This window comes from Epithele typhae (assembly GCF_022376455.1).
Source record: "Epithele typhae strain CBS 203.58 chromosome Unknown BXZ73scaffold_9, whole genome shotgun sequence".
Lineage (NCBI taxonomy): Eukaryota > Fungi > Basidiomycota > Agaricomycetes > Polyporales > Epitheliaceae > Epithele > Epithele typhae.
In genome coordinates this window covers 93020-117444 of record NW_025954200.1, presented here as the reverse complement: position 1 = coordinate 117444, position 24425 = coordinate 93020, and the positions used below count along the sequence as shown (strand labels likewise).

General features: G+C 56.7%; 7 protein-coding genes across 7 annotated transcripts; 4 read left to right on the top strand and 3 right to left on the bottom strand.

Annotated features, from left to right (window-relative positions):
• Positions 1 to 1260: 1260 nt before the first annotated feature.
• Positions 1261 to 5652, bottom strand: BXZ73DRAFT_42666 (uncharacterized protein; the record flags this gene model as incomplete). Its single annotated transcript, XM_048019000.1, has 15 exons — positions 1261 to 1482; positions 1538 to 1693; positions 1748 to 1988; positions 2046 to 2216; positions 2275 to 2424; positions 2480 to 2656; positions 2702 to 2739; positions 2795 to 2827; positions 2884 to 3161; positions 3215 to 3429; positions 3486 to 3766; positions 3824 to 4475; positions 4526 to 4559; positions 4611 to 4852; positions 4901 to 5652. 15 exons carry the CDS (start codon positions 5650 to 5652, stop codon positions 1261 to 1263), a joined length of 3642 nt encoding a protein of 1213 aa, XP_047880369.1.
• Positions 5653 to 6082: 430 nt separating this feature from the next.
• On the top strand, positions 6083 to 8131 carry BXZ73DRAFT_42873 (chitinase; the record flags this gene model as incomplete). The annotated part of the gene is made up of 6 exons (XM_048019044.1): positions 6083 to 6279; positions 6333 to 6420; positions 6470 to 6615; positions 6668 to 6769; positions 7308 to 7893; positions 7952 to 8131. The coding sequence occupies 6 exons, from the start codon at positions 6083 to 6085 to the stop codon at positions 8129 to 8131; spliced, it is 1299 nt and encodes a 432-aa protein (XP_047880368.1).
• Positions 8132 to 10718: 2587 nt separating this feature from the next.
• Positions 10719 to 12935, top strand: BXZ73DRAFT_98800 (uncharacterized protein; the record flags this gene model as incomplete). Its single annotated transcript, XM_048027802.1, has 9 exons — positions 10719 to 10773; positions 10823 to 10857; positions 10910 to 11299; positions 11351 to 11415; positions 11471 to 12059; positions 12109 to 12268; positions 12331 to 12626; positions 12684 to 12837; positions 12892 to 12935. 9 exons carry the CDS (start codon positions 10719 to 10721, stop codon positions 12933 to 12935), a joined length of 1788 nt encoding a protein of 595 aa, XP_047880367.1.
• A 1161-nt stretch (positions 12936 to 14096) lies between these two features.
• On the top strand, positions 14097 to 14994 carry BXZ73DRAFT_42613 (uncharacterized protein; the record flags this gene model as incomplete). The annotated part of the gene is made up of 2 exons (XM_048018988.1): positions 14097 to 14683; positions 14751 to 14994. 2 exons carry the CDS (start codon positions 14097 to 14099, stop codon positions 14992 to 14994), a joined length of 831 nt encoding a protein of 276 aa, XP_047880366.1.
• Positions 14995 to 15021: 27 nt separating this feature from the next.
• Positions 15022 to 16635, top strand: BXZ73DRAFT_42869 (uncharacterized protein; the record flags this gene model as incomplete). Its single annotated transcript, XM_048019042.1, has 4 exons — positions 15022 to 15863; positions 15946 to 16113; positions 16211 to 16306; positions 16356 to 16635. The coding sequence occupies 4 exons, from the start codon at positions 15022 to 15024 to the stop codon at positions 16633 to 16635; spliced, it is 1386 nt and encodes a 461-aa protein (XP_047880365.1).
• A 1246-nt stretch (positions 16636 to 17881) lies between these two features.
• On the bottom strand, positions 17882 to 18556 carry BXZ73DRAFT_15632 (uncharacterized protein; the record flags this gene model as incomplete). Its single annotated transcript, XM_048017517.1, has 1 exon — positions 17882 to 18556. A coding segment is annotated over one exon (675 nt), but the record flags the coding sequence as incomplete, so codon positions are not given.
• A 2390-nt stretch (positions 18557 to 20946) lies between these two features.
• Positions 20947 to 24127, bottom strand: BXZ73DRAFT_98797 (uncharacterized protein; the record flags this gene model as incomplete). The annotated part of the gene is made up of 11 exons (XM_048027801.1): positions 20947 to 21540; positions 21601 to 21842; positions 21894 to 21908; positions 21976 to 22093; positions 22151 to 22291; positions 22349 to 22573; positions 22632 to 22867; positions 22934 to 23032; positions 23097 to 23451; positions 23591 to 23872; positions 23927 to 24127. 11 exons carry the CDS (start codon positions 24125 to 24127, stop codon positions 20947 to 20949), a joined length of 2508 nt encoding a protein of 835 aa, XP_047880363.1.
• Between the last annotated feature and the right edge of the window lie 298 nt (positions 24128 to 24425).

Sequence of the window (24425 nt, the reverse complement as noted above, 5' to 3'; positions counted from 1 at the left end):
ATGCTCGCAGGTACTTCCAGGATGCCAAGGGACACGATCTTGTTCTCGCAGGTGCCAGTCCACAGGTGCATCAGAGCAGTCAACGAACGAACAAGCGCAAGCTCGACACTGGCGACACTCCGGACAGCCCCCAGCCCTCTCCTGCCGAAAGCAGCCTACGGCGTACACATACGCCAATCCCCCTTCCTCCTCGACCCTCATCTGTTCCTCCCTCCCCAGGGCATTTGAACAATGACAGACGTCAGGAGCGATCAATCATTAGTGGTGCTATGGGCCCGCCCCCCGGTCCGTCCACGTCGGAGGCTGGCTCGACCACCGTTTCAAATGCGTCCGCCACAACAGGTCCTTCCCTCGCGATGCGTGGCGGACAACCTGAACAACGGTCCAATGGGCTCGGCCTTCGCACAGCGGAGCGAAGCCAAGAGTCGAATAAGGACAAGAAGGCGGAAAGTTCCGCACCAAGGACATCTCCCGCCGACGCCTCTGGCCCGTCGCTGCTCAGCCGACTGGCGAAGCCGGCGACGGACAGCAAACACCTCGCAGGCGCCGAGCGCCCGCGGAGCCAAGACCAGACTCAGGCCGGCCGCAAGGTTGAACGCAGCGGCGGGACGAAGTCTCCGGACGCGGCCGCACCGTCGACGGTGCCCGCGAAACGGCGCGCCGAGGCGGCGCAGCAGGCCGACTCGCCCTCTGCGGGAACGCCTGTGGGACGGCCGTTGCCCCCGCGTCTGGTCGCGGATTCGGACAAGGACCCAGTGGGGGGATATAGCATCAAGGGTGCGGCGAAGGCCGCGTCTTCCCCTGCCCCAGTTGGAGGGGGTCCCGGCAGCACTGGGCCAGGATCGTTGTTGGACCGTATGCAGGCCCTGGGCACGGGTGACCGGGGCGGGAATGGCCAGGACAGAGGGAAGAGGAGGAAGCGAGGGAAATATGCGTAGGTTGATGGTGTAGGGAGATCGCGATGTGTACGTTGCAAAGGTAGTGTTGGATTGCACGTAATGTTTACGATGATCGAGCCCTAGATGTATGACGATTCTGTCAGAATTGTCAGTCGCGGCTTGGGCTTCTACGCTTTGTGTGATTGCTAAGTTAAAATCTTCGTGGCAAGGGCTGACGATGGTGAAATCTATTAAGGGTATCCTGGGAATGCGCAAGTATGTGGTGTCTATGTATCTATGGACATATGCGTGCACGTAAGTATGAATGTATGGAAGTAACGGGTCGGTGAGGGACGTCGATTCATGATTCGCAGCTGTTATACTATGCAGCGTCGAATGATAACTCTGGAGGTGCTTCGAACAGTTCCTCGAACGCCTCTCGAGACTGCCCGATCACGCCGAAAGCGTCCTGTAAGGTGCGTCCGAGGTAATCAAGCTCCTGGATGACTCCTTTCATCGTCAGTGCATATGCGAAGAACAGCAGATGCCTTGATCCTTTGACGTCGCGGTTGCGGACGACATCGAGCTTCCGGATGGCATCAACCTGACGGACTCACATGAGCCGCGACGAGAAGCACACTCGAAGGGTCGGAACGCACCAAACGAGACCTGGCCTCTTCTGCAGGTGGAAGATACGGAGGGAGGGGCGATTTGAGACGGAAGGCCGCCGCAAGAGTGGAGAAGTAGAGGATGACGCTCCCGACCATCTCCCTTCGTTCCCGGTTCACGGGTATGATGAAGTCACGCTGCACAGTCTAATGCACTACACGTGAGCGATGCCCTTGTGAGGTCTGGATACGATGACCTACGGTGTGCCTAAGCAATGAGGGATCAATATCGATCGATGCGATGATGAGACTAGATGAGACTGACCATTCTTCTCGTGATGTCACACAGCGCATGCTATGAAGCCGGTCTAAGATTGCTTGCAAACTCGTGAGTATGTTCCGGTAGAGTCCGACCGGGAAGGGACCCTTGAGACGAGGCTCGTGCTGGGTCTGCGAGAGCAGGCCTTGGAGCTCGATCAGCTTGATTTGCAAGTGAAGCTCCCTGAAACGGATACGTTGAACGAACAACCCAGGCCTGAAGAAATCGAGCAGAGCATACATGGACATGAAATTCTGGATTGACTGCGACATGATAGGATTCACGTGCAAGAGCGGGAGCTCCTCACTCGCAGAGTCGTCATCGTTGACGACGTGCAACAGGAATTCTTCGTCTGAGAATGAGTTGAATGCGACGAGGCGCGTGTACAGCCATCCGATGTTCAAACAGAATCTATGTTGGGAATGTTGGTTAAATGCGGGCTGGTGGGAACAGATTGGAAAGCACTCACTCTCCAAGCCGTCGACTGAGCTCGCGTCTAGCCTCGGCTGGCCACCAGAAGCGTGAAACGATGCCAGCCCACACCACACCAGCTATAACAGCAACGGCACGGTGATAAGCGATATCAAAGACAGCGACGTCCCTTTGGCGGATGTTGTAGCTATTCATTGAGTAAGTAACGGGATAGCATCTTCTGAATCGAACAGGCTACTAACCAGTAGAGACATGTCAAATTGTACGTGAGCAAGACGAAGCGGGATGAAGTCGCGTATTGAGGCTTGGCTACAATGAAGTAAAAACAAGGGAACGAGTAGAAGAAACCGAAGATGGATAAGACCCAAGGGTTCTCAGGGAACAGGGTCCAAATCACAAACGCCGTTGCGGCACCCAATCTAAACCCAATGTCAGCGCAGGTTCCCCGTCACCGAATCACTTACATTGTTCCCAAGACTCTGTGGACACCGAGGAAGTTGGTCTGCGTCGTCAACACTCAGAAAGTAGACCGACAATCTGATTAACAGCACACTTACCGCGCCTATAGTAGGTGAAATGACGACGAAAAACTACAGGGGAGGTTATCATCACCGCGACACTTGACGTAACGACAGGATAAACGCACGGAAATCAGGGCCCATTCTCCTCGATACTCAACAAAGATAGGGCGGGTGGTCTCGAAGAAAGCCGGCGCGGCGAGCAAGGCGGTGGCCATACCAGCTTTGAACGCGTATTTCATGTCCTGTTCCCGCAATCGTGCGCCCAGAGCCCACAAGGATTGACCAATACGTCCAGATAACGAAAGATTTTCTCGATTGGGCGTTTGGATGGTATTCGGTGCGTGCGGGGTGACCTTGGGGAAGGAGGCAGCTTTATGTGGTCGGAGCTGCGTGAAGTAGTGGGCTGTAAATACTACCCATGAGCGTAGTCCTAGGGGCGGGCTATCCAATACCTACACAAGCGTTTCCGGATGTCTACTGGCCCTTTGCCTCCGGTGGGCCGTGCGTGCCTCCTTCGAGTATTCATACTGTCACTACGGGTGAAGAAGGTCTTGATGCGACCCCATATACCGCCGCGAGACGCACGAGCACGCTCGATACTGCAAATTCGGCCCATGGCGTCGACCAAGGATATCAGTTCCCGAGCGTATTCTTGCAGCGTGAAGATGAAGCTGTACATGAGGTCAGACTCAGTCTGTTGGACGTGAAAATCATCATGCAAACTCACAAGTAAGCCAGGAAGACGGTTTCACTTTCGTCGCCCATGAGGATCTCATTCGCAGACATGGCCGAGGCGTTGGAGGCCCGAGAACCCGATGTAGAGACATTACTGTTACGATACATGCGGAGGACCGCGTGATTAGATGTGCTCTCAAATGTGAAAAGAGCGCGTTCAATGCTGTCGGTGATGTCTAAGAAGTCGGTGGGCTGAATGAAGACATGATCGCCGCTCTCTCGAGGTTGCGCAAAGGCTTCTCGGAGACGTTTCAGAGTGGACACACAAGCCACCTGGCAATAACGGCAGACACATGAATAGGGTGAGAAGGAGAACTGCAGAGGACATACGGAGAGAGCCTTCATTGGCGGGCCCAGGTCGTCCATCAAATCCCCAAAGACAGTCGCAGCCGCCTGAAGCAATGCAGCCTCTTCATCCATCACGACAGCTTCGACACCATGATCGGTGGTCTTTCCTTTGCCATTGTTCGCTTTGCCATTGTTCGCTGCGCTAAGGCTCTTGAGAACGAGCTTGCCTTCTCGGTGACCTTTGATGAGCTCTCGTTGCAGTGTGATCCCGCTTCGAAGACCGTTCAGATGTTGTCCGAGTCGATTGAGGCTTCCAATGGCGTCCTCGTACGCCTGGCCGGAGCTACCACGGAGCTGAGCTTCTTCGCCGAGCTTTCCAGGACCACCGAAGAAACGTTCTGACTGGGCCTCTGTCAAGCTCTTCTTGAGAGAAGTGAACGATGCTTGATGGTTGGCGACCGCACGTTGAACACGTTCCGGACTGAATCCTCGTGACTCCTCAAGGAGGAAGGTTTCGGTAAACATGGTGATGAGGGTCGAGAACGAGTCGAGGGTCTGGGTCATGTTGTTCTGGAGGCTTCTGGTCGCGCGCTGAGGCCAGATGAGAAGACACACCACGTTAGAGACCGCCGCGCCGACAATAACAATGAAGGAGACTTGAAGGAGGGTCTGGAGGCCACCTTCTTTGACGATTCTGGACAGGAAGTGAGATGCGGACAGACGGGGTGCATATAGTGTGCTCACACGACAAAGAGAATGATAACCGTCATACTGCAAGCTTTTTATGAAGTCAGCGATCGCGCGTGAAGAAAACGTAACTGAAACGGACCTGTATTGAAGGTGGGCTTGGCCATCCATACCTTCATCCACGCGACAAAGGACATGCCTAGACCGATCATGAGGAGGACAAGGATGTCGGCGAGCCAATCGAAGCCGGGCTGCCGCTCGAAGAACCAGTATACACTCATGCTGGAGAGAGAGAGAAAGGTTGCAAAGACGAGGCCCATGAGACAGTACGCGTCGGCTTCAACCATTGCACCGAGAGTCTTGGCGGGGTTGAAGTATACTGCACTGTGGATGGATGAGGATGGTGGAGGAGGGAATGCAGATGAAACTTACATTGTGGCTACCATGTGGCCCGATGGCGAGGGCACTCGCTCACCAGGACCATCTCCGGTGATGTCTGCAATGAAGCCGGAGAGGTAAGGGGAGAAGGTGAAGAGCGAGGCAAGGAAGTAAGCAAGAGCGCATTTGAGGATGTTGCGTTGAACCACGGTCAGGGTTGGCAGGCGAAAGGAACACGAATACCACGGGCGCGCAGAGAGGGCAGAGGAGGGGGTAGGGGTACAAGAACGGGAGGAGTTTCGAGAGTCGAGTCGAGGGGACGTAGGTACGGAGATGTGTTGCCGGTGAACTGGGTGCTCGTGCTCGAAAGGATCATGGACGCCGTACGAGGATGGGAGGTGAGGGTCGAAGTAGGAGCGAGCATCGTCATTGAGGATGGAGGGTGAAGTCTGGAGAGTGTGGTGAGAGCTTTCGAGAGAGCGAGAGTTGTCCGGGGGAGGGCGGGTGTCGGGGAGGAGCTGAGCGAAGAGAGACCATTCGCGGTCGGCAGGACGGGGACGGATGGTGGGCCGGGCGTAGGAGGAGGCGAGCTCTTGGACGCGGGAGACAGTGTCCGAGCGGCGGGCGGAGGCGAGAGAGGTAGAAAGGGTGCGATGAATGACAGGGCGAGAGAGATCGGAAAAGGGAGAGCGAGAGGGGAGGCCGGGGAGACGGTCGGGAGAGGAGACGAGGGACGGGTAGTCTTGAACGAGGGGCCTTGAGGGGATGGGGAGAGGGGACGAGCGGGAGGATGGGATGGTCTCCATCCCGAGACGAGAGGTCCGGCGAGGGTGGCTGCACGACGAGAGCGAGACGGAGGAGAGTGTGGTCAGAGTCGGCTCGAATCGGACCGCGGGAGCCGATGGACGGACGTCCTCGTCTCGCGCAAAGTTGAAGCGGTGAATTGGCTTCCTCTCGCTTTCCAATACTTAATTCCAACACCGTCCTCTTCAGCCGTGATCGCATTCCGAATAATTCAATGCCATTCGTCTTCCCCGCTCGCCGGCGGTTTGATACATTCTGCCTTCCACCTGAGACTGATCACCCGATGGCCTTCGCCCCCGTTCTGCTTCTCGCCGCGCCACCGCCCATGCGGCCACCTGCCATATAACCCCCCGCCGCTGGCTTTCGAGGGTCGCTCGCTTTCTGTTTCCTGTTCTCTTCCCTCTCTCATCCTCCTCCCTCCCTCGGCCCTTCATGCGTCCTTTCGATCCCCTTCTGCTTTTCTCCCTCCCTGCCCTTGTCCTCGCAGCTCGCTCGCGTACCTGCAAGCCGACCAAGTCCAACGGCTCCTCCCTCGTCTCTGCTGCCTGGTACGCCGGATGGCACTCCGATGACTTCCCGCTCTCCTCCGTGAGCTGGGACAAGTACACGCACATGACCTACTCCTTCGCGTAAGTCTCCGCGCGCGATCCTGCGCAGGCTTCTTCTTACGTCGCCGTTCCAGCGAGACCACCGAGGACGTCAGCACGCTCTCTCTCAACGGCTCCAACCCGGACCTGCTCCCCGTTTTCGTCCAGACCGCGCACGAAAACGTCCGTTCCTGCTCATTCGTCCTCCCATATCTCGCTCATTTCCCTCCAGAACGTCAAAGCGCTCGTCAGCATTGGTGGCTGGACCGGGTCCCGCTTCTACTCCTCCGCCGTCGCAGACAGCGCGAACCGCACTGCCTTTGTCGACACCGTCGTCCAGTTCGCCACTCAGTATGGCCTCGACGGTCTTGACTTTGAGTTCGCTCGCCTTCCTTCTCCATTCCTTCTTCCCGCTCACCTTCCATTCCAGTTGGGAATATCCGGGTAATCAAGGCATTGGCTGCAACACCATCAGCGCTAATGACACCACCAACACCTCGGGCATAGACATATGTTCTGGCCAGGTAAATCCGTGGAAATTTGAAGTAAAATGTGTCATTCTGCTAGCATGTCCAATCGCCGTTATATCCGTGTGACAGTTATACTATCTCGGGCATGCCGCATGCATTTCCCGTGCAGAGAAAGGCAACCTTCCCCTTTGCTGCCCGTCCAGGGGACATGCCAGGGAAATGATACCTTTCCCTTGCATGTCAAATTCAGGTGTGGTGGTTGCAAAGGTTAACACGGGGCACACAGCAACGGTGCACACCAAAAACGGCAATATGCACGTTCTGTTGCCCCACGGTGCTCGACATACGCCCGTGAGCTGCGCAATTCTGAGAAGAAATGCCATTGACATGCAAGGGAAAGGTATCATTTCCCTGGCATGTCCCCTGGACGGGCAGCAAAGGGGAAGGTTGCCTTTCTCTGCACGGGAAATGCATGCGGCATGCCCGAGATAGTATAACTGTCACACGGATATAACGGCGATTGGACATGCTAGCAGAATGACACATTTTACTTCAAATTTCCACGGATTTACCTGGCCAGAACATATGTCTATGCCCGAGGTGCAACTTCCTCACCTTCCTTCAGCTTCTCCGCCAGGACCCCGTTGGCAGGGATCTCATCCTCACTAGCGCAACCTCCATTTTCCCCTGGATTGGTCCGACTGGCGACCGGCTCACCGACGTCTCCGGTTTCGCCGACGTCCTCGACTGGATCGCTATCATGAACTATGACCTCTGGGGCTCCTGGAGCGCGTCCGTCGGCCCCAACTCTCCTCTTAACGACACCTGCGCCTCCTCTGCGAACCAGCAGGGTAGCGCGGTCAGCGGCGTGGCCGCGTGGGCGGACGCAGGCATGCCTGCTCAGCAGATCGTGCTTGGTGTTGCCTCTTACGGCCACTCATTCTCGGTCACCCCCACGGACGCGATCACCTCCGACGGCCAAATCAAGGCCTACCCTGCCTTCAACGCCGCCGCTCAGCCCCACGGGGACGCGTGGGACGACGACGCCAGCACGGACGTCTGCGGTGTCACCAGCGGTCCCGGCGGCAACTTCGACTTCTGGGGCCTGATCGATGCAGGATTCCTGCTGGCCAACGGCACCGTCGCGCCTGGGATCGACTACCGCTTCGACAGCTGCAGCCAGACGGTGCGTGAGGTCGAGTGCGTGGGTCGACGCGGGTTTCTGACGACTTTGGCTTGATCAGGCGTACGTCTACAACGAGACGAGCAGCGTCATGGTCTCGTTCGACGACGCTCGTGCGTTCGCGGCCAAGGGCGCGTTCATCAAGAGCAATGGCCTCCGCGGGTTCGCGACGTGGGAGGCTGGCGGGGACTCGAAGGACATCCTCCTCGACGCGATCCGTTCTGGTGCTGGTGCGGTGTAGGTCTCGCACGAGCCAGGTTCGACACTGGCCGAGAGACGACGGCAAACATGTCAGGACCTCGAGGCCCGATGGTCGTAGAAGCGCTGTTGATGGCAGTATGTAATCTGCGTTTCCGTCATGATGTTACACTCGCTTTCTACTCGACCAGTCCGCATGACGCGGGCTATAGCCGGCACTGTGTTGATCGAGGACCCCAGCGGCCGCTCTATCGGCTTGATGGACGACATCAGCCACGGCTGTGCTAGAATGAGTCCAGGGTGCAGCAATCTCCGAAGAGGGAGTACAGGGAGGCGGCAGTGCCCGTTCGGGTTAACTCCGGTCCAGAGGCCACGAGGCTCGCAGGGTTTTGTGCGACCACGCTCGCTCGTCGTGACGAGGTGCACCGATGCACTTGCGTTCCCCGAGACGCGAGTATGAACTAGCCGGGGCAGGGCGTGACCACGACTCGCTCAGGACGCCGGACGAATGCCCGGACTCCGCGGCGCCTGTGATCGCGAGAGGCCGGCGCCAGGCTGCGCCGGGTCGCGGGAGGTGAGATGGGGGTCGAGGAAGCTGCCATGTGGGACGGCTGCGCGGCGGTGCTGCGAGTGTGGCTCAGGCGCAGCGCGGGATGAGACCGAACGTGTGGGTGATGGCGCTCTCGCAGATCGGGTTCGCCGCCCTGGCAACAAGGAGCGTGGCGCAGACGGAGGTTGACCTGGGCCGACGGCATGTACGAGACGCAAAGGTGATCGAGATTGAAGATATATGGGCCTGAGACTGTCGACGAGCTGGGGTGGGGAGGCTGCCCGGGTGTCCGGCTGGGATCGTGTACGGCAGAAGGTGGTGTGCTGCGCGCAGAGGGACAAGGAATAGAACGAAGACCGACCGGGGGAAGCGGCAGGGCGGCAGTCGGGGCTGGAGAAGGATGGGAAGGGCTGGGTGGGACTCGACGTGCCAAAAGGCGTGGCCAGGAAGCGCGCAGGGGGGGCGCGGAGATGGAGGAGGAAAGGTCCGGGGCTCGAGGGAAGCCCGGCGTCCGCCATCGACGGCAGTGCAGGGCAATAACCAAACTCCCACCTCGGCCTCCGCCCGCCGTGCCGCACCGCGAGGGACGTGCGGGTGAGCACCGAGTGGGGCGCGGCGGAGGATGTCGCGGCGAGCACTCAGAACGTCTCCGTGGCCCCTCAGGCCTCAGGCCTCACTGGTCGTGGCTGAGAGAGAAACTGGTGCTCTGTGGCTTGGTCGTCCATCCCGGCTCCCGGCCCGCCTTTTCCGGTCCCGCTCCGATCGGCCGCGGGAGAGGACTGAGCGCGGAGCTCGACCTCCTCGCTCTCAACAACACTGCGGGGGATCTGGGACGTGTGCAGAGTCGGACCACAGCCTCTTCTCCCTTGTTCCTGTCTTCCGCCGGCTGTCCATGGCGCTCCGATCTTGCTCTCTGACGTTTGCTATCCCATTCATTCATGCACCATGTGCTCCCCGCACAGGCTAGAATGCCACCCGGACTTTGAAGTTGGCTCGGATCCGAGTCCTAATCGCCATTCCTCGCAGCGTCTGTCTCCGGCACCGATCGGACTGCTCCCAGCTATGTAGCTTCTTATGACGGCGAGTGAGGCCACGCTCTGTCGCCCGTGCTCATCCTTCGTACGACATCTCTGACTCGCACCGCCGTATCCGAACCTGGTAAACGCAGCAGTCAGAATCCACCACGAACTCGGTCAAACAAGACCTTGCGGTCCGGCTCACCAAAGTCCGGCCTTGCGTGACTTTGTCCTTGTCCACGGCAGCGGATATCGACAGCGCGCCGCGGGATACACATGACGGACGGAGGGCAGAGTGCAGTGTCCAGGGCTGTTTCTGGCGATCGCCGCGCTCGCGGGATTTTCTTCGCAGCCACAGCTCGCCGTGCGGTGCTCTGCCTACACCCGCGTAGGTCAGGATCTCGCTCCGCTGGATTGGCGTCGGGTACTGCTGGCTGTGAATATTGTGAATACCGGGAAGTGTGGAACGGGGCGAGCTATCGTCGGGTTATTTCTATGCGTCTGTTCTCAATTAATCACGGCCTCTCGATGGATTCCGACAACATGGCTGTGGGCAGGGTCAGCACGAGTGTGCAAACACAACGGAGACGAAACCTGCGATCGACGGTGTGAGCGAGGGTGGCCGTCAAAATCGGCTGAGGGCTCATCCGTTTTGCGAGAGGGCACGTGCGAGAGCAGAAGGCGGATCAGGCGACGGCAGACGGGGAGTGTTTCAGGAGGAGAGGAGGGCGTCGAGCGGGGACACAGCCTCTGGATAGAAGGCGGACAAGGTTAAGGAGGGCAGGCACTCTGCGGACGCTCGCCGGTGCGGGGATGATTGGCCGGAGTGGGATTGGTGATGGCGGCGGGGGTGGTACAAGTACGTTGGGCGGCGGGGCGCTCCCCGAAGCCGACTGCCGTTCTTTGCTCCTTTCCGTCTTCCCCGCGGGCCCCTGGTCGTCGATCACCCTGACGCTCCGCCGCCGCGCCTGCCCCGCACAGGCACCTTCCTCTTCCCCTTCCCGCCTCCGCAGCCCGCGCGCACCCCGCCTTTCTCTTCCTCTTTCTACCCTACTATCTTTCTAATGGCCGACGACCACACACCCTCTCCTTCGTCCGGCCCGGTCCCCCTCCAGCGAGGTCAGTCTCCTCTCCTCCTCCCCCTCCTCCCCTGCTCACCCCACCACAGGCAAGGCCTGTCTCCGCTGCCGCAAGCGCAAAATGGTCCGTCCCTCTCTCCCTCCTTGCTCTCTCCCCACCCCGACCTCCTCCCCAGCGGTGCGACGGCACCCGGCCCGCGTGCGCTCAATGCGTCCGTGCGAAGAAGGGAGACACATGCGAGTTCGACGACGGCAAGGGCAAGACCAGGACCCAGCTCATGCGCGAGCACATCGCCCGCCTCGAGCTCCGCGTCAAGGAGCTCGAGAGCCCAGAGCAGTCCGCCCCCTCCATGACCCTCTTCGACCCCCACGCCATCTCGCCCTACTACTCCGAGTCCTCCTCTTCCTCCAGCTACGACTCGCCCGGCAAGCTCAGCTACTCCGCCTCCGCATCCCCCACGCCCTTCCCTTTGTCTGACCAGGACCCGCGCAGGGGCATGCTCAGCCCGCTTTCCCTCGACTCCCCCGACGTCGACCCCAGAGCGTGGGACCAACTAAACTTTGCCGTACGTCCTCCCCCGCTCTCCCTCTCCCCATTCCTCACCCCCCTCCCTCAGGACATTCCTTCCCTCCCGGCAGTCGACTCCTTCAACGGCGTCGAGCCCCCCCTCGACCACATCCTGTCAGTCTCCCCGCTACTCCCCCCTCATCCGTCCGCTCACCGTCCTTCTCTCCAGCCTCGAGATCTTCCTCCCCCATCGTCTTCAGTGCGGCCTCGATGTCCATGTCGGTCGTCTGCGGGATTCTCTCACCCTTCCCGCCGCTGATCAGCGTCACCCCGCGCTCATGAACGCCATCTTCCTTTGGGCATGCTTCATTTCACGACCCGGCACTCTCAGTCAATACGAGCAGCTCTATCTCTCCCGCGCCACCTCTTTCGGCGACGCCATGCAGTTCACCTCAAAGCCGATCGATCTCATTCAGGCCTCGTGTCTGCTCTCCCTCTACTTCCTCTCCAACGGACGTATGCTTGAGGGCAGCTACCACGCCTCGGCAGCCTCCACGCTTGCCGTCCAGTGTCGCCTCCACCAGATCGGCTCCGAGGACCGCATGCTTGCTCCTGACAATTGGGACTCGTCCTTCGAGCTCCCTCCTCCCAAAGACAGCATCGAGCGCGGGGAGCGTATCTCAACTTTCTGGCAGGTCTATAATCTCGACCGCTGTGCGTCCGTCATGTTGCGGAGGCCCGCCACTCTCCCGGATAGCGACCATCCGTGGGCCTCTATCACGACTCCATGGCCACAGCGCATTGAGGACTATGAGGACGTGAGTTCGAGAAGACTGTCAAGAAGTTCGACGCTTACGTGTATTACAGGGAGATCTCGACGTTGGTACCGGTTCACCCACCATCCGAGCGTTCTTTGTCCAGCAGTCGCAGTCGACCTCGTTGAGCGGCTTTTCCATCGGCGCACTCAGAGTGAAGGCGTCGGCGTTGTACGAAGGTGCGAACCGGTTGTCTTCGAGCTGGAGCCCTAGTGAGTGTCCTTCGTTTTACATGCGGCTTCTCAATTTGCTCACGCATCATGGGTCGCGCTAGGGTCTCTCGCGTCCAGTTCCTTCTCGGACAACTTCAACGCCTTCGAACACAGCATCATCCGCTTCACGGCAACCTTACTTCCCCTTCACCAAGTTGGCGGTGCGATCCCCGAGGACAAGTACGCGTTGGTTGCTATTCACAGTCTCGCGCACGCGTCCATGATTCGTCTTCACGCGCCATTTATGCGTGATGACGGGGTCTCTCGCGAGAAGTGCCTCCGCGCGGCACGCTCTCTCATCCACATCACGAAGCTCATCACAGACTCGGATTTCGACTTCCTCGATCCGATCATGGGCGTAAGTCGTTCTCGTATGGCAGTGGAGCGTCACGCTGACGTGAACGTCTTTTTGTAGTCTTGCTGGTCTAGCGCCGCAAAGGTGCTTGAGAGCGAACTCAGCCGCTTGCAATCGTCGTGGCCCGATCCCCTCAACACGATGGAGGTTCGGACTGATTTGGAGGCATTGCTCTACGTCATGACGAAGCTTGGCGCCAGGTTACCCATCGTCGGTGAGTGCTGCGGCTCTTCCAACGCATTCGCCCGCTTATGCACTGACCCGCTAGCCTACCACTCCGCGAAAGTTCAAAGCTGCCTAGACGGCGAGTGAAGAGGAGATGCGCCTGCGTCTTCTCTGCTTCTCGTTTCCCAGTGTTGGCTGAACTCGCGTAGCATGCTGTCTCCCTCCCCGCTTCCCACTACCATGCATTCACGCCCGTTCACGATTCCTCACGCTCCTTTATATCCCCTCCTCTCCGATCCGCTTTAAGCTGTTGTACCTCGGCGCCGCATGGTCGCCGTCTTACGCTTCGACAGCGTCGCGATTATGGGTCCCGCCTCTCTCGCCACTCGGACACTCGCCAGGGCCCCCACGGACAAACTTTTCGGACACTTTTCTTCGGACCTTCGCTTTACATCAGACACTCACCGCAAAACGGACGAAGTCCAGTATTTGTATCTACTTACCCACCCTTCGGACGCTCTCGGACCACTCGCAATACTGTACTTTTAGACACTTCACGATATTCGTGGACATGACGGACACTCGCCCCTACCTTCATACACTGAATACTTTGCTTACTGTACTTCTCACGCGTACGGTGTACGTCCGCCGCTAGTCGCTTATTCGTCCCCCTCCCGTACGTGTACGGGCCCCTCTAGCTCATATGGTCAGCTGCTTGCTACATTGCTTATCGTTCACTCGCCATCGCCCGGACGACTGGACACTCTTTACACTCGTTACCGTTCGCGCACGCTAGCCGCACACACTCCTTTGAATAGGATACTTTCATGGGGAGTTCGCAGTATCCTCTTGCGGGATTGCGTATCCTGTGGCGTGGCCGAGGAGGATGGCCATTGAGGGTACACGCCTGATCGACTAATCTGTCCTGCGACACCGAGGGACGGATATTGGGTAATATCCCAGGCGGGGTGACGCTACAGAGAGACTAGTTTATATTTCACGATACATCGCATTTTATACTCGTATATCCGGGGCAGGTAGGTTGAGTCCTGAGTTCTAGACGAGCGTCGACACTGCTGCTGAGCCCAAGGTCCTCAGATAGTCCATTTCGGAAGCGGGGAGGGAGATGGAGGAAAACAAACCGCCAGTGTGGCTGCTCCGCGGCGAGATCCCGGGAATCTGCAACCACAGGCGCTCGGGACACAGGCGCCAGCGTCGGTACGCAAGACCCGCCACGCGCGTTGACCACAACTCGCTCTCCTCCACACCGACGTTCCCTCTGATGCCGCTCTCGTCCTCGGGGACGCCATGGACACGTCGCCTCCCACTTCCATCCCGCGTCTTCGCCTCCCGTGTCACACGCTGCAGTACCAGAATCAGGCTCTTACCCCCATCGCCAGCCAGTCAACTCAGAACAACGACTTCCTGCGCGCCGAAGATGACAACGAAGACGCGGGATCGACGTCGCGCATAGGCGCAGCATCGATCCCTGACAAGTCTTCTCCGAAAAACACGATGTCCTCTATCCCCTCCGCCGACAACCCCACCGCACGGCTGCGCGCTCTACTCGCTCGCGTCCCCAACTCCCCTGTCAACGGCGCGCCATTCATGTCTACATCTCGACATATGTCGTTCCATTCTACGTCGGATATTGAGTCCGACTTTGAGCCTCCTCCATCCACGACTACCTCTAGCAATGTGCGTGAAAGCTTGAAGGAACTCTTTTCACACACGCTGCGCGAAGCCGGCAACACGGCACGGAAAACATCAAGACCACGCCGGAATAGTATCGATGGGAGTGAGGTGGAGTCTAACACCCCGAAGTTTGAGGAGCGTGTGAGGCATAAGGCGAGCAGGCAAGTTCTCAGTGATGAGGAAGCGGACAAGTCAAGTGAGTATCCCAAACCCCCATCCACCATCCTGCGAGCTGATTACAACAGGACTCTCCGACCACTCTGGGAGGTCTCTGCGGTCTGCCGCCTCGACCTTTGACACGTTGCAACAGCGCCCGAACCGGTCTACCTCTGCCTTGCCTTCGCTTTCCGATGACGAAATGGTCATCAACATGTCCATGTCTTCCCAGAACTCCCCTATCCACCGGACTGCAAAGCCACCCACCCATCCTCCCAAACACGATGGCTCGCATCGCCACTCATGGGCCTCTCCTGGCGGCGAGCCAGCGAGCCCGTCATGTCACGTCAGCTGACCAAGCAGCTCTGCGTTGCTTACTAGTATGGACTCAGGCCATTTGTCTTCTCGCGCAAGCCCAGGGGATCTCACTGCTCTGAAGACGTCACATCCTTCTGGCGCATGGTTAGCTCCACCTGCACCTTCGCAGCAAAGTTCCACAGAGCCGGCACCAGCTATCGGGGACGGAAGCTCGGATAGTGGTCTTGCGACTCCACCATCCACACTGTCCAGGAACAGCACACTTTCTGCACAAACTCTGGCACCTCCCGGAGGATGGGTCGCAACGCTGACTCCCCCAGGGACGAAGAGTAGGCGTGGGAGCTTGTTGAGGGTTCGCTTTGACATTGGGTTGGAGACAGCAGAAGGCGTGCACGAGCACTCTTCAGAACTAGAGGCCACGAACGGCCCCACAGTGGCAAACGGCAGTACTGGCAATGCTTCTGCTTCCGCGGCAACGGTCGAGTCTTCGGTTGAAGTCCCTCCTACACCGCCTTCGATGCGGGACCGCATCCAGAAGAAGCACTCTGCTCCCCCAATCTGTGTTCTAGACGCGTATGGGCGGGAAGAAACTCCTGTCGAGGCGCCTCCTGCTCCCCCCGTGCAACCGAAAGCCAAACCCTTCCCCACGCTCAAGCAACAATCTCCTCCCAAGTTGCCCTCGCGCAAGAGCAGCTGGTCGTTGCCCAATGGCACCCCCCGCAGCCGGAGCGCAGTGCATATGCTCGACGCCATGGGTTGCCCGGTGGAAGATCCAACCCCTCCGCAAGTACTTTCGGATGACTCGTCACTGCTTTCTCTCGACCCGCCAAACTCGCAGCACGAGGTGCTCGCGCGCATGAACAACGCCGTGTCGAGCATGCGTGCAGACATCTGGGACGCTGACAGGTACTGTATTGCTCTGCATGTGCGCGAACTCCACCAATTTGCCCTTCTGATTCGCACCCCCCTTGCCCCCTACCATATTTAGGTCGAGCGATGGCACGGTTTTTGATGATCACATGTCTGCCGCTTTGCAGGAGCAGTGTGATGCGGCTATATGGAACCGCGAGAAGGTCATGCGTAAACTCGCGCTCACGCAGCAGGCGGAGGCGGAGGCACTCAAAGAGACTGGACCCGGTGGTTCCCATTCAAGAAGGTCGGGAATGGCGCCACTGCTCTCCTGGTGAGTCATCACTATCGTCGTGGTGCAGGTGTAGTTGTTAATCGACTTCCCTTCGGGACCAGCCTGTGAGTGGTGCCAAGGACCAGTTCATCTGGACCGTGCCTAACTGGCGCTACCTCGTCAGCTTTGTGATCGTCCAGATCTTGCTTTTCGCGTTGATGGTCCAGTGCGTTGGAAACAGTCTTATCATGTGCGACTGCTGACGATAAGTGAAGTTATATCCATGCTCAAGCATGGAAGCTCTTCCTCACAATGTATTACGACGTGTTCAACCCTGACCTTTACGTCCACCTGGAAACTCATGATACCACCACATCCTTGATACCCACATGCCCACCATGGTCTATCCTCACGGCGCTTAGCAACCTCTATCACCACGGCCCGTTAGAGGCCCTAGCGGATACATGGACCAGTGCGACGTGCACAGTGTCGGCGCTTGTTCAGTCAGTGTTTGGTGGCACAACGGCACCCGCGTACGCTTGGCCGTCAACATGACCCTGTCCCACTATATGCGCTCTTGTGGACTACCCATTGCATCCTCACACGCGTCACCCTCACTCGGACAGAATCCAGGGATCCACTGCTCCAGCCATGCCCCTGCTTCGGAGCTGTCTCGCCTATTTGGCCCCAGGTGGCAGCCCTGTTTCCACTAGTGGCTATCTGAGGTGGCTTGGGGCTTTCATCGGGCTACGGAGGGTGGCTTGGAGGGAACCGAGAGGGCGGGCCACTGGGGGTAGTGCGGGGCTTTGGCGAGGTGCACGCTCCTTAGAGTAGCATCCGGTGGCTGGCACGGGTGAGGCAAAATAGCATGCAGTCCAGGCCAGGGATGGTGGCGAACGCTGTGCTACCTGGGGTAGCACATGCCACAGGGAGGCCGGACGAGAGCGACAACTGGTAGCATATGGGTGTGGGTCACCTTTCCCAGCGCCTTCCAGGCCGTTTGCGCACGTGCATAGAAAATCCAAAATGTTTGAAGTCCAATGGCAAGCAGCAAGCTGCAGTGGAGCGCAACCGCTCTTGGCTAACGTGCAGCCCGCTGATGGCACAGCGCCCAGTCAACAAGTGATCAACCCGCTTCGGGGCACAGATATAAGTACACTTTTTTATTTTTATTTTTATTTTGGTAGAACACAGGTGTCTTATGAGGGCATTGGTCCCATTCGGGCTTGTTGTGCCCCCTGTGTAAGCGTGTTGTCTGTCTTTCCCATGGGATTCAAACCGTGGGTCAGACAGTGTCATATCATAATCATAATCATAGGGTCTACCACGAGGAAATGCATTTACGCACAAAGTGTGAGACTCAAGATTTAAGAGGAGGTGCTATCTGCCTCTCTTAATACCCACTAAAACCCCACATGATGTTGCCCAGTTGTCTGGGAGGTTGTCTGAGTCTTCTAGAAGTGGTTTCCATGTTTTTTTCGACTTTTTTGATGGTTTGTTTTCATTTCTTTCCGTCCATCTGAGCTGTGGTACGTCTGTCCAAGTTTAGACGCCTTTCAGTCATTGCATTCCATCTTTGCATCACTTCTCGCTCTGAGTGTTCATGTCCATCATTTGGGATAACTCTTTCGCACCTTAATTTCCAGATCTGGTGTGCTGCTTCCGTCGCTAGTGTCGCCCATCTTATTTTGCCTGCTGTGTCTCTTTTACCTTCTTCGTCTTGATTTTGGAGTTCTATTGCTCTGGCTGCGAAGATGGAGCCCCAGTCCGGGGTAATGATAGGTAGCCCAGATGTTTTGCACATGTCATTCAGCGATTTCCAAATCAACTCTCTTCCTGTCGCTTGGCATGTGAAGAGGATGTGTTCCATTGATTTGATTTGACCACAGGCTTTGCATTCTGCTCTTGCTTTGAGTTCGTCAGGCATGTCTGGTTTCAGCCAGTTATTGCCTATCATGTATGCATCGTGGATGGACATCCACATCCATTGAGCTGTCTCCCTTGTTATCCTGTCACGTTTCCTTATTGCTTTCCATATTGTCTCCTCTTTTAGTCTTATCTTGAAAGCTTGGTGGAAGTCGTCCCTTATCTTATCGACATTATTTTTTGTCAGGGTTCTCTTTTTTGTTTCTCTCGCTTTGCCTATTCTAATCACTTTGTATGCTATTTTCTGTGTCATGGTGTTGAGCCTGGCTCCTGAGATCTTTAGTTCCGTAGGAACCTCCAGGTTTACGTCGTCATGGGCAGCTTTCTCCACGCCAATTCCTGCGAGTTTGTCTGCGCCTTCATTTAGCCCGTGACCCTTGTGTCCTTTCACCCATTTGAAAGCTGTTGGTGCTTTCCGCATTCGTAGCTTTGCTACTATTGCTTTCGTTATGTGTGAGTTCTTTTTTCCTATGTATTCTATGTTTTCGTTGTTGAAAATATGCTTAGTCACTTCGTTCATGACTGTTCTCAAGTCTGTCAGTTGGAGGAGCGTTACGTCGAAGTCCGAGTTCCGTCGGGAACGAGGCCTAGAAGCCGAGTGGTTATGTCCGTGAGAAGTCTCTTGATGCCGACGCGAGTGAGCACGGTACACTATCGAGTGGACCGGCGAGCGAGCGAGGTAGAAGACAAGCGAGAGAGTCAATTGGCACTAGGCCTGAGAGGACGTAGCTATACAGGAGGTCAAAAGATGGGGAGCGCTATGCTGCGTCGTCCCTCTTATAAGTACAGAGGCCTTGAGGCCACGGTGCGCGAGAGGTGAGGTAACCATGCATATACAACGAGTCAATACGAATCATGGTAACGGCGTGTGAGGGGGTGTGGTACCACGAGGTTGCCATGAGGCGTGTGCATGTCCGAGGCGGGGCTGCGCAGCAGCATGAGACAGAGACAGGGGTGGTGTTACAGTAGCCCCTGAGGACGCGAGGCATAGTCCATGACGGAGATGACAAGGGGGAAGGAAAAAGGGTAGGCATACGCATGGTGTCCGTAACATCTGCTCCCCCTCCTGTGAGGGTTGTCCCAACCCTTAGTTTCCGAAGATGTTGTCAGCGTCCAGGTCGGGGTCTTCACGAGGGCGGTATCCGATCTGGCGAAGTCGTTTGATCAGGTTGACGATCACCTCGTGGACCGTCTCTTCGAGTGACATCTCGGGTTCGCCATGCAGAGGGATCCCCGCCCGTCAGTACTGGCTGTAGTATGTGAGGAATCACCGCCAGCGCCCTGCATCGATCACGCGGTCGTCAACAACCTCTTCGCAGTGGGCGTTGTACCATTGTGCCAAAACATTGAGGACGTGGAGTTTGAGGCTGAGACGAATGCCCAGGGCGACGTAGGGGAGGGCGGCAGCGATCCTCAACTCAATGTTCTCGGGTGAGTACCACGCCGGCCAGTCGAGAGCGTACACCCCAATGAAGTGGTTCGCGGAGAGGTAGCCTTGGAGGGCGTAGCGGTCTGTGGCTCCCTCGAGGCGAAACAGTTGGGCAACGGGGTTGTAGGCCCGTAGGAGTTCCATGCGCGGAGCGTCGTTCTCGTCCTCGTGGTCGCTGGAGGAGACTTCTTCCCTTTCCGAATCTGCGTCGTTGCCTATGTCGTTGTTGTTGTTGTTGTACGGGGGTGGGGCCTGGACTGGGACGACTAGTTCGTAGTGTACCTCGTCATCCGTGTAGTGGTGGACTACTCGTGTGTTCGGGGATGGCGTGGGTGGTGTCGGGGTGGGAGGACGAGGGGGTGGGGTGTGAGATCCGCGAGGTCCGAGGGCGGCGATCATGTCGGACAGAGTCAGGCCTGGCATGGGGGTGGTAGGTTCCTCGTCGTTGTCGTCTTCTTCCACTGGTGACCCCCATTCCACGGCCGAGCTCTCCATACCCATCCACCCTCCCGCGATGGCACGCGTCCGGTATTCCTCTTCTTCCTATGCGGCTCAGTTGCGTTCGGCTTCGGCGGGGGTGGGCGACGCCTGTCCGTGTCGTGTGTTGTCTGTGTGTTGTTTGCGCCTGGGGAGGAGGTTGGTGAGGGCGCGTCCCACCTGGTAAGTTGCCAGTTGGTGAACTGCCAGCTCAGCACCTCGAATGAGGAGGTGCATGGTGGCACATGTGGCCCGTTGCACGTTCTCCTTGACTTGCACTGGTCCGGCCGCTCGGTGCACGAACATGTTGGCTTTTTGGTGAGTTTGGTAGGCATCGGCAAAGATCCGGTAGGTTTCGATGCAGTGGGTGGCCCCCAGGATGTGCTCAGTGCGTACTCGCACTTGGTCGTGGAGGTCGGGGTGCGCGATTACCCATCCGATACGGAGACCGAACGGGGCAGGGGCGTTGTTGCGGAGGAACGTGACTGGGAGATGTTGGTACGAGATGAGGGGTCTGTTGGAAATGAACCGGGGGACGGTACGTCCAGTGGTTGAGATGGCCGAGTGGGTAGTAGAGGTTGCCCGCGAGCGGGTGGAGCGTGGGTTGGGAGTGGGGTTACGAGTACGAGGCATGGTTGCGGTGGTGCGAGTTGCGAGAGCGGTTTAGAGATAGTGAGTGGGGGATGGGGGTTGGCTCATAGTTGGTGCCTCTTTTTATATGCGTGGAGAATGTCTGGCGCGTTGGTCAGGTGGTGTTCTGGTTCCCATGAGTTTTCTGCTGGTTCCCAGCCCTTCCATGCGACGAGATAATAGAGCTTCGGCTTCGATCTGCTTCCCCGCAGTTGGTGCTTGAGGATTGCCTCAACCTCGTGTTCTTCTTGGTAGCGCTGTGTTAGAAATACGACCGTGTCAGTTATAAATTGTCAGATATCCGGAGCCCTTTGTCAGATAATAAATGCGTGTTATAAATGTGTCATTAATCCGAAAGATGTCATTAATGTGCAGACAGCTGAAGCCTGAATAGTGCGACCTCATCACATCTCATCGACGCTCCACGTCTTCTTGTCTGCCACCATGGCCTCCGAGGCTGTTGCCTTGCTTGCGTCGGGCTTTGAGGACTTGTCGTCGTCGAAAACGAGGCTTTTAAGCGCCGAACTATCGAGCTTGACATAGTCCGTGATGGCCCAGCGTGTCGAGGTGCGTGTAGTCACCTGGAAAGGAACGAGATGAGACTCCCGGGTAGGGTCGCTGGATATGGTTGCATTCATTCTTGCAGTCTCTTCGAGGTCGTACGGATCCGGTTGGTTGAAGAGCGCCTCCTCGAGGGCTTCACGATCAACATCCTGCGGATTGATGTCCTCTTCATTGACAAGATCCATGAGGGTTGGTGCCGACAAGAGGGTGGATTGGGAGCTGACGGCGGCCTTGGAGACTCGAACCTTTGTAGCTGGCTTGTATGAACCCTCAGTGAGCCCAAACTTGTACCACTGTGACAGCTGCGCGCATGCGACGAGATTCTCTGGCGCTATTGAGCTTCGTCGGGCCGAGTTCATCCAACCAAGTAGTGACGCCATACGCTCGTCACAGATCTCAGAGGGCATGATTGAGAAGACAATCTTGGCAACCAGCTGTTGAAGCAATGAGCTAGGACATCGAACCTGAGAGCTCAGAGCATGAAGTTGACGCACAGCAATGACATTGGCACCAGATTTCGTCCCACGCAGAGGTTTCCAGTACTGCTGCGGGGAATCACCATGTAGTTGATTCTCACGGGCGTGAAAAGGCGTGACACCGAGAATCCAGCACTTGAATTGCTCGACAAGTTTGAGTGCCTGCGTCTCGGAACCAGATGCGGTGCGACCTTGGTCGTTCATGAGGATAGCGAGCATTGACTGGGCAACACACTTGAGTAGAGGAGGCATTTGGTTGACTTTCATCTTCATGAACACGTCTCATGGCGGTATTGAGAGATGAAGGCCACCATGAACAAAGTAGACTGTGAAATGAATAGCGTGAAGAGTAAATGTGGGAGCATCCGATAGCGAGATAACACTTGCACTTACAAGGGTGCAGGACATAGCCGACCAAGAAGATGAAGTTTGACGACTCAGTCATCATCGACAGGAAGCGTTTGTTGTAGAGAGCGATGACATCAGAACGGTGCGTTGTCAGACCACGATCCTCGTTGCCGAGAAGTCGCTCAAGTTGGCTGGCGATTACAATTCAGACATAGAAAACCTCTGCGCAGGTAGTATTCTGCCCTTTGAGTGTAGTGATGCCGTTTGCACCTGCTTCGAGCAAAGCGACAACCGAGTCGAGCACTTTGTTGAGGTTATAGCGAGCCGGACCGGGTGTGAAGTACTTTTTGAACTTCTTTGACTGACAGTCAACACGAGGTTAATGCCTATACAGCACCCAGATCACTGTGCACCTCACCGCTTTTGTGTTGAACGAGATTGTCCCAGCCTTTACACAGGCCTCAATTGCGGGGATGCATCGCTGAAGAGCAGTCGCCTGGATGAACGTTGAGCCAAAGTGAGTTTCGGAGGCTGACTTCATGCCAGTTGCAATGCCACGACGAGCTCGTTCTGCATCAAGGCGAGCGGTGCTCAGGTTGGACGAGGCAAAGAAGTTTGAGATGCCAGATACAACCTTCAGAGTCTAAAATATTGAGTCAGCAATTTGTGTAAGAAGATATGTATACGTCTGAACTACTCACTTCTTTGAACAGCGTACCGATATCCTTCAACAGCAGATTGATGTTATGACACGGGTCGTAGACATTGATGATCCAAGGCGATATCCGAACGAGAAGCTGCTTTCCCAAGCGAACATTAGGGCCACCATCCCCAGCAACAGCGCTGAACATGGTCGGGTTGAAGTGCGCAAAGATCCGCTGCTGAATAACCTTGAGAAGAGCCTTTCCAGTGACCGAGACGCCATTGAAAACGCGACCTGCAGCAAATATAGATCGTCAAGACGGAAGAGTGATGTGGAATGTATATATCTCGTCCTTTGCACGTGAAGACCAGCCGTTGAACGAGAGCGTGAGATGCTCTCGGCCTTTCAGGAAGTCTTCAAGAACAAGGGTGAAATCACTGAGCTGGTTGGTAATCTTGTCTGTAAAGAAGGCGGTGCGCTCCGGAGTGATATAGCTGGGAGCGAGAAGGAAGAGGAGGTTGACCAAGCCACGGGTTCGAGACAAAGGCAAAGGGGAGAGTGGCGCAGACAACAAGCTGGAAGAGCGCGAGGTCGATGGACTCCTGACGCTGTGCATTCATCTTGACAGGCTCGTAGTACTCTTCTAACTTGTGGGACTCGCTGCAAAGAGTGTCGGGTCGTGTGGCCTCACTGTCCGCAGCGTCTGAAGTGAGATCCATAGGTTCGTCATCACTGGTGGCGACAGGAGTGCTCTTGAGAGTGTTCCCCGGCGTGACGCCAGGCTTTGCTTTCGTTTGGACAGCGCTCGTCTTCTTATTTTCGGACGTGCTCGCCATCACTGCTTCCCGGTAAAGACGCGAAAAGTCGCGCATCAGGCTCTGGTAATCAAAGAAGCCTTATAAGCTGAATAAATGGGAGGATTCAGGCGAACGTGCGTACAGAACACTTCACAGCATGTTCAAAAATGTGCTTGGGGGACCGGCCAACAGTCCCTTTCAAGCATGATATGCACCATACTTTTACGACCATCTTGCCCGTCTTATCGCTCTTCTCTTGCCCTTCAATGATGAGGTCGTCCGCCATAGCAACACATGGTTGGCCCACAACACTGGAGCCCTCGCTGCGGTGCTGTTCAACTGAATTGTTCCTTTCGGCCCAGAGCTCCTTGGGCCTGGCTCGCTCTACTTCTCGAGCACGCTGCGCGTCGCCTAGAGAAGGCACCTGCTCTCTTTCCTTCCCTTTCTTCCCACCAGAGCCGCTGGCGGCGGCAACCGTGGAAGCGGCAGGGGAATACGGGGGCTTCGAATGCGCGAATAAGTGCCTGATAAGCACCGGTGAACAGTGTGGGCTCACCTCAGGCCAAGCAACCATTCCATCTGCATTCAGTTCCGCCTCCAGAAGTGAGTCTGCATGCCGCATCCATGCCGTTCTCTCGGTAGTCATCTCCGCAGTGTGCTTGCTGACTGCATCAAACAGCTCGGCCGAAGTGAGCTTGTTGGATGTGTATAACTGATGGGCATTGAAGAGCTCCCGCAGATCGGCCTCTGAGGACATGGCTGGATAGAGACTTTTGTGATGGAGAACAGTGGTTTGGGTGGAGGACTCGTTGTGGCTCGGGGGATGCGTCAGGATCAAGCCTCCGGAGTCCGACTCGCATCACAGACTTGGTAGGAGTGGGCCATTACTGGCAGAAAACGATTAATGAGATATGGAATATCTTGAGAATCTATGAGGGACCTTAATAAGCTATATTAAACCTTGTGTTGAACATTACTACTATCACCATAGACAGCCAAGAACAGAACATATAGCAGAAGTGCAAACATTGTGGAAGCTGGTACTAAATTGCTTA